The sequence below is a fragment of the Hyla sarda genome, chromosome 1, assembly GCF_029499605.1.
Source record: "Hyla sarda isolate aHylSar1 chromosome 1, aHylSar1.hap1, whole genome shotgun sequence".
NCBI classification, from domain to species: Eukaryota; Metazoa; Chordata; class Amphibia; order Anura; family Hylidae; genus Hyla; species Hyla sarda.
The window spans coordinates 63,038,305-63,052,777 of NC_079189.1; the positions used below are offsets into that span (position 1 = coordinate 63,038,305).

The window sequence follows — 14,473 nt, forward strand, 5'->3', positions numbered from 1 at the left end:
CTTAGAATGCCTTGATGAATCTTATTAATTTATATATGATACATATTGTTCATATATAAATAGAATCCACAAAATTTGTGATTTGGGTTTCTGAAAATAGAATCAGACCAAAAAAAACTAATTAAAAAAAATTATGAAAAATTGATGCAATCAGTGACATTGATACCTTCAATAAAGGCAGACATTAGCACCACATACATGTCACAAGAAGAAAACACAAGACAATTTTGTTTGAAATTGTAGTTTATAAATTAGGGGGAAAAAAAGTATAGCATCTTAAAAAAATATTCACAAAGCCCTTGGTTAAATGATCTGGCTGAGTGCACAATGTCTATAGGCCACCAGTCAGGCCTGGGTGCTGAAGATTACACCCTTCCTGAGGAGCAAACATTCTCGGGTTTTCTTTGAAAGGAAATGGCCCATTGTGAGAAATCCCCCCCATGTCTAGGAAAAAAAACATCTTCACATTAGATATGAAAATACTTAGGTATATTTATACAAGGAAAGTGCTGGGAAAGGCAGTCATTGATGAGGCAAGTAGAAAAATTAGTGGAAAATACATAAAAGATCCTATAAACCCATTAGGGTCCAGTAGGTTGCCCCAGGCAATCATTTAGGGACTGGGTGTCCAGGCCTGTCATCTCTTTCCCACTAGCACCCTTTTTTGGCTGGTTTCAAACCAGCGTAACACCATTCCATAAAAATATTTTTACCTAAAATGTATATCTATATATATATATAAAACCTATACATAGTGTGGACAGCATGGATACCATGGACAAAGCCTGCACATGCAGATCCTCTAAAAGTCAAGTCTATGACTTGCTATGAGGTCAGCAGGGTGACAGGGGGAAATATTTGGCTCCCCTGTCCTTAGGGGGACAGTAAGGAGAAATAAATATCGTCAGGAACCTCATTGGTATTAGGGGGTCCCCCCAGTGCAGGCGGCCACTGCAGCTGCAGAAATTGTCCAGCCTGGCAGGGCGCAGTAGTAGGGATAGTAGTAGGGAGGCTGAAGAGGCAGTAAGGAGGGTCTCAGTACTTCTCCAGGCTGGTACTGCCTCTGATCGTCCCTGACCAGAACTTTCACCGCCACCTTCTTGGCAGCTGGAGCTGCAGCCAATAAATCTGCTGCCATTTGCCTTCGTTTGGTCTTATAGCGCCGGTTCTGGAACCAAATCTTCACCTGGGTCTCTGTGAGTTTCAGGGAGGCTGCCAAGTCAGCACGTTCTGGGCCAGACAGGTAACGTTGATGGTTAAAACGTCTCTCCAGCTCAAAGACCTGGGCATGGGAGAAGGCCGCTCGGGATCGCTTCTTCCGTTGCTTGGGGGCCTCCAGGAGTAGCTGGTCACATTTGGGGTCTTCATCTGGAGGGCTGGGATCTAATAAAGAAGAAAGACATGAATCAATCACTTAACAATGAAAAGAAAGGTAATACATGACCACCATTGTGACATTGCCTGCCACAATTATTATATGCCAACCATGACAACAACACTCTACATACAATAATATGTCAGACAGTGGTGTTCACAGTCTCATTTTCCTATCTCAGATGCGTTAAAGCTAACTAATCTATAAGTATAGTTTTTGGAGTATGAGAGGAAACCAGAGAGCCTACACAACCAAGGGGAGAACATCCAAGCTCCATGCAGATGCCGTCAAATATGTCCGGCGATCCGGCTCAATCACCGCCCACAACTGAGGGCAAAGTGCGTTAGTTGTGACATAGTCCAGAAATTAGTTATTTCTGCAGGCCGGACAGGGGAATGTTACAAGATGCGATCCGGCATCCCAATTGAGGCGATGGATAAATCTAAACTGTCCCATTCAAATGAAAGGGGTCAATACAAATATAATTTTTGTACAGAGGGAAACTGAGCCGGATCGGCAGACATGTGTGACACCCTAACATGCATTAGTTGTTATCACTTGTTCAGCTTCCAGCATCCATTATTTCTGAATGCCGGAAGGGGGAAGGCAGCAAGATGCATTCCCCTGTCCGGCATGTCTAACCAGACACCGGATGTATGGGAACTGTCCTATTTAAATGAATGTGACCAGTTCTATCATCACTTGCGCGATGGAGGGAAACGCCACCGCACGACTGATATATATGAATGGGGCCTAAGTGTTACATATATTACCATACTTGTATTTTAGGACATGTGACCATCATGTGATGCTAGCCATTACTGATTGATAGGCTATTGGTGTCCAGCTATGCTAACACTACACTATTATATAACAGAGCATTTCACACTAGCATAGCAATTTATTTATTTTTTTTTTATCAGATTCCCATTTTTGTGTTTCATGAATATTTAACCATTGTTTATCTATAATTTCTCAAATTTGAAACTCAACATGGCATCTTACAGTGAAAGCCAATGGCTGGTGAACTGTGAACCATTTGGTACATTATGTGGTTAAAATGTTGGCTCATCTCTACCAACTACATACTAGTTATATTATGCTGTATGTTAGCCTTTACAATAACACCATATACCTACTACTAATAACTATTATTGCCGTCGTTGAGCTATGTTCACACGCCATTTTTAAAACCTCATTTTGCGCCGTAACTCTTGGGGGGGGGGGGGAGGGGGGTCAGTTGAGGGACAAAAAAAAAGAGAAAGAAAAGACTGTGGACAGAAAAAAAGCTGAAAATTAGCTTAAAAAGAGATATACACACGCTTGCTTGTATGTTAGCCTCAATCCTACTAGGATTATAATACAATACTGCTATTATTATTAGCCTATACTGGCCCTTATAGTACTGTCACATACCACAATGCATATTAGATGCTACTTATCATAATACAAAATACCCAAAACTCCAAAACATCTACAATAGAGTTTTCCAAACAGTGTGTCCTAAGTTGTTGCAAAACTACAACTCCCAGCATGCCCGGACAGCCGAAGGCTGTCCGGGCATGCTGGGAGTTATAGTTTTGCAACAGCTGGAGGCACCCTGTTTGAAAAACACTGCTCTACAAACTCTAGAAACTGTTAATTTATGCCACCTATATCATTATTATTACGAGTTAGTTAATTTTACTATAATAATAATTGCCTGTCATCTGTAGAACCAAAGAATTCTACTATTATACATGTTATTAGCTAAATCATACAGCTGCAGGATACTACCATTAGTGCATGACAGCTATAATAATGCAAACAAAATACTAATAATAAGGCTATCCTTATTAATACACCATATGCTACCATAAGGACATGGACACTTTAAAATAGCATTACATTACATTGTATCACAATTACATGCTAGCTGGTATGATACCACTACATCCCACTATTAGTAAATATAAACTATAATAATATATCTATGTACAGTACTACCATGATCAGAATGCAGTATCACTGCCTCCTATACTAACTCCTTATAATCCACACTACATGCAACATTAATACATGTGAGCTTTACAAAATACTACTATATACAGTAGTATCATGCTATCATTATTCAGTTCTGGTTATTATAAAACCACTACATAATAATACCGCTATTACAACAAGGTTACAATAATACAACTGCATCCTATCATTACTACATAATAATATCACTATTACATAGAGGCTATAATAATACAACTGTATCTAACATTACTACATAATAATATCACTATTACATAGAGGCTATAATAAAACAACTGTATCTTACTATTACTACATAATAATATCACTATTATATAGAGGCAATAATAATACAACTGTATCTTACTATTACTACATAATAATATCACTATTATACAGAAGCTACAACTGTATCTTACATTGCTACATAATAATATCACTATTATATAGAAGCTATAATAATACAACTGTATCTAACATTGCTACATAATAATATCACTATTACATAGAGACTATAATAATACAACTGTATCTTACTATTACTACATAATAATATCACTATTACATAGAGACTATAATAATACAACTGTATCTTACATTGCTACATAATAATATCACTACATAGAGGCTATAATAATACAACTGTATCTATCCATTACTACATAATAATATCACTATTACATAGAGACTATAATAATACAACTGTATCTTACATTGCTACATAATAATATCACTATTACAATGAGGTTACAATAATACAACTGTATCTTATTACTACATAATAATATCACTATTATATAGAAGCTATAATAATACAACTGTATCTAACATTACTACATAATAATATCACTATTATATAGAGGCTATAATAATACAACTATATCTTACATTACTACATAATAATATCACTATTACATAGAGGCTATAATAATACAACTGTATCTATCCATTACTACATAATAATATCACTATTACATAGAGGCTATAATAATACAACTGTATCTATCCATTACTACATAATAATATCACTATTACATAGAGGCTATAATAATACAACTGTATCTTACATTGCTACATAATAATATCACTATTACAATGAGGTTATAATAATAGAACTGCATCCTACCATGTAAATAATAATATCACTATTACATAGAGGCTATAGTAATACAACTGTATCTTACTATTACTACATACTAGCTATTATTATAATACCACTGCATCCTACCATTATTAAATGCGGTATCATAATTATGTTGAAATACCTCTACATTATAGGTTGTGTAATAATACAGTACATTGTACCATTATTACGTGGTAGCTTGAAAATGGCAGCTAGAATAATACCTGTTACATTGGAATAGCACTATACTAGCTCTAATAACAGTACATGGCACTACACCTAATAACAGTACATCTACTCTATAGTACCTAATACTACAAATGCATACTATTGGTATAGGTCACAGCAAAAAGTATGCAGACTCCCAATTTCAAAAAGGCTGTGGTCTTTATTTCGGTCATCAGCAATGCAAGGTTTCGGCTATAGTGTAGCCTTTGTCAAGCATACACTATAGCCGAAACGTTGCATTGCTGATGACCTAAATAAAGACCACAGCCTTTTTGAAATTGGGAGTCTGCATACTTTTTGCTGTGACCTATACCAATTGGATGTTCTATATCTGGACTGGTTATCCGGATGGTCACGGGCATAAGAGCAGGGACTAGTGCTGTCTTCCCTCCTTGGACGTACAAATGCATACTGTTATAATGAAATGCTATTTTGAATAATATCACTACATGCTATCATTATTACATGGTGTGACTATAATAATAAATTATCCTACCATTATTAAATATCAACTCAAAAATACCACTTTATTGTAGGATAATTACTACAACATACTGTACTACCATAGGTACTATTGGCTATTTATAATACTACCATGCTATTGCCATTCCATACTACCAATGTAGTGGTTATAATAATACCCCTTTAACCTAATATTATTATGTCCATACTTAAATAATACTACTACATACTAGTACTTTTGCATGCAATATATAAGTATCACTGCATACTAGCTCTAACAATACTACTATATGACAAGCTGGCTCTGATAGAACCATTACATACTACCAATATACTACCAATATACATACTACCAATATCCTACCAATATACATATTACCAATATACATACTACCAATATAATAAGAATGACATTGCATAGTACGATCATTACATACTACCAATATCCTACCAATATACATACTACCAATATACATACTACCAATATACTACCAATATATATACTACCAATATACATACTACCAATATCCTACCAATATACATACTACCAATATACATATTACCAATATCCTACCAATATACATACTACCAATATACATACTACCAATATACATACTACCAATATACATACTACCAATATACATACTACCAATATACATACTACCAATATACATACTACCAATATACATACTACCAATATACTACCAATATACATACTACCAATATACATACTACCAATATACATACTACCAATATAATAAGAATGACATTGCATAGTACGATCATTACATACTAGCCATAATAATAGTGTTTACATTGAGCAACTGCAGCATGGTAAGTATAATACCGCTATATACTGTAATAATGAATATACATGCTATGCATAATAATATCATTATATAGAAATACTATTACGTTATAACTCTTTACCGTGTGTCATGTTAGTAATGAGAATAACTGTTAATGTTTCCTTGTTTTTTGCACGATTATGGTAAATATGTGTTATTAGAATAAATGATAGTATAATGTATATAATAACCACGGTCCTCACAGACTCCATAATGCCAGAACATAATAATGACATGTTATGTATTGTATAGGACAATATATAGGGGGTGATGGAGGTAAGTAGTGTACTGACTTGTGTAGGAGAAAGGTGCCCCTAAGTCCTGGCCCTGGCATGAAGGGGGGGGGGGGGGTCATTAGTTACTGCACCTCTCCAAGCATAGGGGTCAGAAGTTAATTCTGGTTGCAGAAGTTAATTTTTCAGTAGGGAGAGGGGGCAAGAGGTTACTCCTCAGTCACCATGTATATACAGATGACTGCTGCTGGGGGGAGAATAGGAATAGAGATAGATAGATATAGATAGATAAGTAGGTAGGTAGGTGGGTAGGTAGATAGGTAGATAGATAGATGAAAAATAGATAATTGGTAGATAGATTTAAATATGATATACAGCAATCTGATTTTTTATTATAATGATAATAATAATAATAATAATAAAATAGTAATCTCTTTTGCTACTGCTATTTATTATCTATGTATCTTATCTATTTCTATATATTTAACTCATAGGTTTCCATATACGATATATCAATTGATATTGTTCATATGTATCATGCGTCACCTGTCTTCATCTAGCTCATAATTAGTTTGTGCAAACAGAAAGTCTGTGTTATGTCTTTATTGGCATCTGTCAGTTCATCTTATAACTATCGAATTATCTATCCTTTATATAAAATCTATAACTTTGTGCAAATAGCATATGCTGTGTCTCTATTGCTATCTATCTATCTATCTGTCTGTCTATCTCTCTATCTATCCATGTATCTGTCTATCTCATATCTATCTATCCATGTATCTATCTATCTCATATCTATCTATCTATCTATCCATATATCTATCTCATATCTATCTATCCATGTATCTATCTATCTCATATCTATCTATCTATCCATGTATCTATCTCATATCTATCTATCCATGTATCTATCTATCTCATATCTATCTATCTATCCATATATCTATCTCATATCTATCTATCATGTATCTCATATCTATCTATCTATCCATGTATCTATCTCATATCTATCTATCTATGTATCTATCTATCAATCATCGGTCTGTCTGTCTATCTATCCATGTATCTATCTCATATCTATCTGTCATCTGTCTGTCTATCTATCTACTATCTCACATCCATCTTTCTGTATATCTATCTGGCTCATATCTACCTAACTTCTGTATGTCACAGCTGAGACAGATATCTGGAGTATATGAGCGGCCAATGGGGTAGAACTTCGGGCCTTCTATTCTCAGGGATTCGGTTCTTAACTTTATCCATACAGCAAATGTCTGCAAATGTATCTAGCCCCCTCCTAATATATCTAAGATATATATATATATTACCTATAGGGTGAAATAGAAAATATGTAAGAAAAAAAAAATATATATATATATATATATATATATTTGAAAGCAACTATACCGCCAGACATGTGAATAGATAGATAGTATTGACAAGTTCCATTTAGCTGAAAATACTACACACTATAGTTTACTGCAATTGTAGCGGTGACTGTAATCTTCATAGTCACAGATTATTTCATCTATTATTGCAGAGCACAATTGTGTGTGTGTATATATACATATATATATATATATATATATATATATATATATATATATATATATATATATCTGCATACACCTTATAGTAGCTCCTCCCTGTTCCCTAGAACCACTCCCCATACAATGACACAGGGTCACAGAGCTGGTGACACATGACATGAGGAGACCCCTCTCCCCCCATCCTCATCGCTGCTACATGGAGATTATTTGTAGTGAAAGTCAATTAGGCAAATAAGTGGGGGGAAAAATAACCACAAGACAATTCACTAAAAAGATTACAGGAAATTACAGGAATTATACTGTACAAGTATAATGTCCCCTGCTACAGATCTACATGAGAGTAATAAAAAAAATATATATTTATTAATATTTTTATGAATATATATATATATATTTATATATATTCATAAAAAAATATTAATACATATTTTTTTTATTTACTGCAACATTTTATGATTTGCATCTATCTATCTATATATATATATATATATATATATATATATATATTCTTGTTTACTATATTTCATAATAATATACTGTCTATGCATTATAATAAAACTGTTAATATTTCCACTCTCAACTTTGTTATTGTCATCTTCTATAAAGTCTTATCATGTAAACATTTCCTTACAATACAGTAATAAAGTATACAACTACTCAATGTAAATGTTCCTATTTCTGCGATCATTGTGTGGTTTACATTGTTTTTGACTCTGTATCTTGTGTCTATTTCTTTATTTCTAGTCTTTATTTTATTATTATTAACCATAGATCATTGTTATATATAGAAGGTGCCCACCAGGTAAGCATCCAAATGAAATACTAATGGCACCTACCTATAAAAATACACAATGATTTGCACAATAATAACAGATGGATGTGTAAAGACATTTTAGTGCCTATATAGTAACATATAGTTGTGTGTTCGGATGAAGCGTTTCGTTGCAGTGTTTCAGCTCAGTATGTATGATACTATAATGTATTATTGAGTATATAGTCTTGTGACTTGCACTAGTGGGTTCATATATTGAGCAGCCCCCCCAGTAATGTGTCTGCAGTACTGAGTGTGTCCCCACACGACCCCTCATATGTCCCTGTACCTGATCCACTGGCCGCCATCTCACAGTCACTACAGCCCGGGGTCTCCTCCTCTTCTTCCTCCTTGGGTCTCCCCTCCAGCGGCCTCTGGCTCTTCCTCATCCCGGATCCCTCCACCATGTCCCCCTCTGCCGTCCTTCCAAGCTCCCCCTCCTCACTGAGCGCAGAGTCTGAGTCCCATCCAGCCTGCTCCCTCCCTGACAATGCCCCCGGTGCCCCCGGAGATGCCAGTCCTTCTGCACCCACCTCCCCAAAGAGCCTCCAGCAGCAGGAGGGGTGGGGGTTAGCTGTGGGGCTGGAGGTGGGCAGCAGGCGCCCCAGCCTGGGGAAAGACACCCCCCGGTCCTCCTTTTTGTTCAGGATGGCCTGGATGGAAAAGGGGGTCAAGGAGCTGGAGCTGCGCAAAGCCATGTGGGCGAGATGTGGAGCCTGAGGCGGGATCTCCTGGGGTCTCCTCAGATCGCAGGGATGATCAATAGATCGGAGATCCCATACACCTTGGGATCATCACCAGGTATCTCCAAAGGTGAAGTGGCCCCTGCACCACCACAGTCTACTGCTCAGCAATGGAGGAGATCCCTGTCCCCAGTCTTCATCTAGGGAGAGTCATCACCTCCAGTCTCCTGCTTGGGATCCACACAGTAATGTGCAGCAGCCCCTCCTCAGGTGGACAGGGGGTCCCCACCTTCCTTTGTCTCCAGACAAGCTGTAGATGGGGGCTGTCAGGAGCTTCTCCTGGGGTCACTTGTTGCTGCAGTGTAGTCCCTGCCTGGAGGCGTCTGTAGTTCTGTGCACCTCAGGAGGAAGTCCCTTGTGTGGACTGCAGATCCTTGTCCTGCTGATCCTTGTATTGCCGATCCTCTATGTGCTCCCCATGCTCACAGACTGCAGCTGAGGTCTTGGGGTGCCAGCTGTGGATTTATAGAGGGGCTCCCCTCTGCAGCACTCTCCTCCGCTCTTCTCCCAGGCTGTGGTGCTGCTGCTGTCTCTTTCTCTCTTTAGACTTGCACTCTCCTTCTCTCTTTCTTTCTCTCTCATTCCTCACCTGTGAGTGACAGCTGCAAACCGGACGATCTGATAGGATGGCTCCAACGACAGGGCGCGATCTGATTGGCTGGGACCAGTGTTGGGAATGTTGACCTGGTGCTGGGACTGGGAATAAGTGTTAACCCTTGGACCTCTCACTATAACCTGGGCCAGGACTGTATCTATTCCCGAGAAGAAGACATGGAGAAGGATGTGGCTATAGAAGTTATTCCTCCTGTTCTATGAAGAAATAAAGCAAATTCCTTCATCTCCTGGAGAAAGTGATCTGAAGAAATATAGTGACTGAATGTATCTTATATATGTGATGTGTCCAGAGAAATAAACATCGCCCCAGTGAGTGAGGATGTCTCATGTCTGTCTGTCTGTCTATCTATCATCTATCTATCTAATATCTATCTATCTATATATCTATCTATCTATCTATTTCATATCTATCTATCTAATATCTATCTATCTATCTCATGTCTGTCTATCTATCTATCTATCTATCTATCTATCTATCTATCTATCTCTCCTATCTATTTCATATCTATCTATCTCATATCTATCTATCTATTTCATATCTATCTATCTATCTATCTATCTATCTATCTATCTCATATCTATCTATCTATCTCATATCTATCTATCTATCTATCTATCTATTTCATATCTATCTATCTAATATCTATCTATCTATCTCATGTCTGTCTATCTATCTATCTATCTATCTATCTCTCCTATCTATTTCATATCTATCTATCTCATATCTATCTATCTATTTCATATCTATCTATCTATCTATCTATCTCATATCTATCTATCTATCTCATATCTATCTATCTCATATCTATCTATTATCTATCTATCTATCTATTTCATGTCTATCTATCTCATATCTATCTATCTTCTATCGATCTATCTATCTCTCATATCTTTCTATATCTATATTTTGTTTGTATCTTCTATATCCTATTTATTTAATCTATCATCTACATAAAAAATATCTATAATAAAATATCTATTTTCTAGCAGTATCTATCTCATATCATCTATCTATTATCTATGAACCGATCTATCTCATATCTATCTCATATCTATCTATCTATCTATCTATCTATCTATCTAACTCATATCTATCTATCTCATATCTATCTATCTATCTATCTATCTAACTCATATCTATCTATCTTCTATCTATCTATCTATCTCTCATATCTTTCTATATGTATATTTTGCTTGTATCTTCTATATCCTATTTAGAAGATTAACTTAATTTATTTAATATCATCTACGTAAGGACTATCTATAATAAAATATTAATAGCTATTTTCTAGCATTATCTATCTATCTATCTATTCTCTCTTTCTATCTCTCTATCTATAGTATTTATCTATGTCATATCTATCTGTACTATGTAAAGTAAACAGCAGTATACCCCAATACTATAGTAATCACATATACGCATCATATTGTTACAATTATTTTGGCTATCCGTGTATCTGAGGACTAAGCTCACATACGGTAATGTGCAATGTTTCATTTCCAATTTTATTCATTTTCCTCTGATCTAAATAAATCTATAAATACAAAATAAAACTACTATAGGCTGTCACTATACATAAAATAAAACTCTATTCTATATATCTAAGCGACATGACTAGGTTGTACAGTTTATCCATAAATATCTATCTATATGCTAAACCTAATAGCGAAAAGAAGAAACATTGCACTTACAGAACGGATACAATATAAGGGTAAATCACGATATCAATTAGAATTGGGATATGCGATACAAACATTAATAATAGCCAAAAAGGTAGATATACAGACAGATAATAGACAAACCGATAGATAGATAGACAAATATATAGATAGGTAGATAAATAGACAGATAGATAGAGAAATATATAGATAGATAAATAAATAGACAGATAGATAGAGAAATATATAGATAGATGATAATGATTTTTAATTTCAAGTCATTATAAAAATAATTGTCAGCCCGTATATAAATGTCTGTATCTGTCTATCATCTCAAATATCTCTATCTACATATATAAATAATAATATAATAGGTATGTACATAGGTATAGATAGATGGATAGATGTAGGATATGTATATATATATATATATATATATATATATATATATATATATATAATAGATACATAACAATTAGATTGAAAGATAGTCAAAGACAGATTTATATGGTATGAGGATAGATACATAGATAAATGGAATGGACAATAAATGTTAATGTTTATGTTTATATATATATATATATATATATATATATATATATATATATACGGAATAGTATATAAAAAATATATATATTTTAAATAAAAATAAGAATAGTGCATATAAAAATTATATATATATATATATATATATATACATATATATATATATATATATATATATATATATATATATATATATCAGTTATTTTAATATTGTAAGTCAGCCTGTATATACATGTGTGTGGTGACATAAGCAGCTCCATTGGATCACAATAATGCGCTATAATCTATCTATCTATCTATCTATCTATCTATCTATATAATATCTATCTAATCATATATCTCACATCTATCTATCTATCATGTATCTCATATCTATCTATCTATCTATCTCATATCTATCTATCATGTATCTCATATCTATCTATCTATCTATCTCATATCTATCTATCTATCTATCTCTCTCTCTCATATCTATCTATCTATCTATCTATCTATCTATCTATCTATCCCATATCTATCTATCTCATATCTATCTATCATGTATCTCATATCTATCTATCTATCTATCTATCTATCTATCTATCTATCTATCTATCTCATATCTATCTATCATGTATCTCATATCTATCTATCTATCTATCTATCTATCTATATCTATCTATCTATCTATCTATCTCATATATATGTATCTATCATGTATTTTCATATCTATCAATCTATCTATCTATCTATCTATCTATCTATCTATCGCATATCTATCTATCATGTATCTCATATCTATCTATCTATCTATCTCATATCTATCTATCTATCATGTATCTCATATCTATCTATCTAATATTTTTGAAATAACAGTTACAGTATATAGCACTAATATTTCCGTATTAAATCCAAGCGCTGAGCCCAGAATACATGTTATATAAGATAGGATAATGGCTCCAGGTGCAGGTAGAGGGACAATAGCAGCTTCTGTGCGGACCCCCAGCCCTCTTGTTCAGGCTGCAGGGACTTTGCCTGGTTTAACAGCCCCATCCATAATCACTCTGTAAAAATACAGTCTGACAATAAGATAAACTCTCCCATAATGGGGGGCACAGTCCCACCAAGTGGCATTGTGTTAACACCACTAGAAGTGAGCTGTCCATGAATGAGAGCAGAGAATGACACATGAGGGGAGCTCGGAGGCTTCCTGAGATCTGGCACCACACAAGTTGGGTGGTCTATGTTTATTTCCACAGCCTTCACTAAACCCCTTCCTCACCTCCCTGTGCAAGTGCCTAGAGCAGCCTGTCCTGCTGAGATCCTCTTCACACAGCTCCCTCTCATCCCCCAGGAGAAGAAAATCTCCGCATAGTCAGGGAGGTGTGTTTATTTTTCACCCCACCAAGAAGTTAATGTATAAGCCAAGATCAATACGGCGCCAAATTTGTGAACAAGGAGCAGCCAGGTAGTCTTTCAGCTTCCCTGCCAAGGAAGAAGCCCCACCGAATCCTTGTGTTATTCAATAGTTCTTTTCGTGTCAAAGGCCGGTGGTCTCCAAACTGTGGACCTCCAGATGTTGCAAAACTACGACTCCCAGCATGCCCGGACAGCCAACGGCTGTCCGGGCATGCTGGGAGTCGTAGTTTTGCCACATCTGGAGGTCCACCGTTTGGTAACCAATGGCATAGGCCTTATGTAACGACTGCTAGGCATAATCCGCCAAGTAATACTCATATAACCAGATAATGCTGTTACATACTAGATACAATGGTTGCCCAGTTGCCCATAGCAACCAATAATGATCACTTCTTTCATTTTACACAGGCCTTGTTAAAAATGAAAGTAGTAAGCTGATTGGTTGCTATGGGCAACTGGGCAACTTTTCCTCTGGACAGGTTTTGATAAATATCCCCCAATGGCCCTCATTTACTGGAGTCTAGTTTTCTTTGTAGGATTTTGTTTCTGACTGGTATTTATTATTGTATCTTGTATTTGGATATTTTATCTACGTTTTGCTCTTTTTACACATGTTCTGAGTTAATGGTCACGCCCCTTTGTAGGGTTTTCTAAGTAAAGTGTAGGGTTAGTAGGGTTTTTTGGATTTTTTCCCCCGGAAATTCTGTCGCTAGACACATGCAACAGAAAAAAAACAAAAAAAACCCCTACAAAATCTCAGAAAAGCTTTAGTAAATGAGGCTCAATGGGGGAGATTTATCAAATCCTGTCTAGAGGAAAAGTTTCCCAGTTGCCCATAGCAACCAATCAGATTGCTTCTTTCATTTTTCAGAGGCCTTTCA

General features: G+C 35.5%; 1 protein-coding gene across 1 annotated transcript; it reads right to left on the minus strand.

Annotated features, from left to right (window-relative positions):
* Window positions 1-285: 285 nt before the first annotated feature.
* On the minus strand, window positions 286-13,678 carry NKX3-2 (NK3 homeobox 2). Its single transcript, XM_056555166.1, has 3 exons — window positions 13,456-13,678; window positions 8,921-10,184; window positions 286-1,383 (listed from the first exon to the last, which is right to left on the minus strand). Exons 2-3 carry the CDS (start codon window positions 9,327-9,329, stop codon window positions 923-925), a joined length of 870 nt encoding a protein of 289 aa, XP_056411141.1. The 5' UTR covers window positions 9,330-10,184; window positions 13,456-13,678; the 3' UTR covers window positions 286-922.
* Window positions 13,679-14,473: the final 795 nt, after the last annotated feature.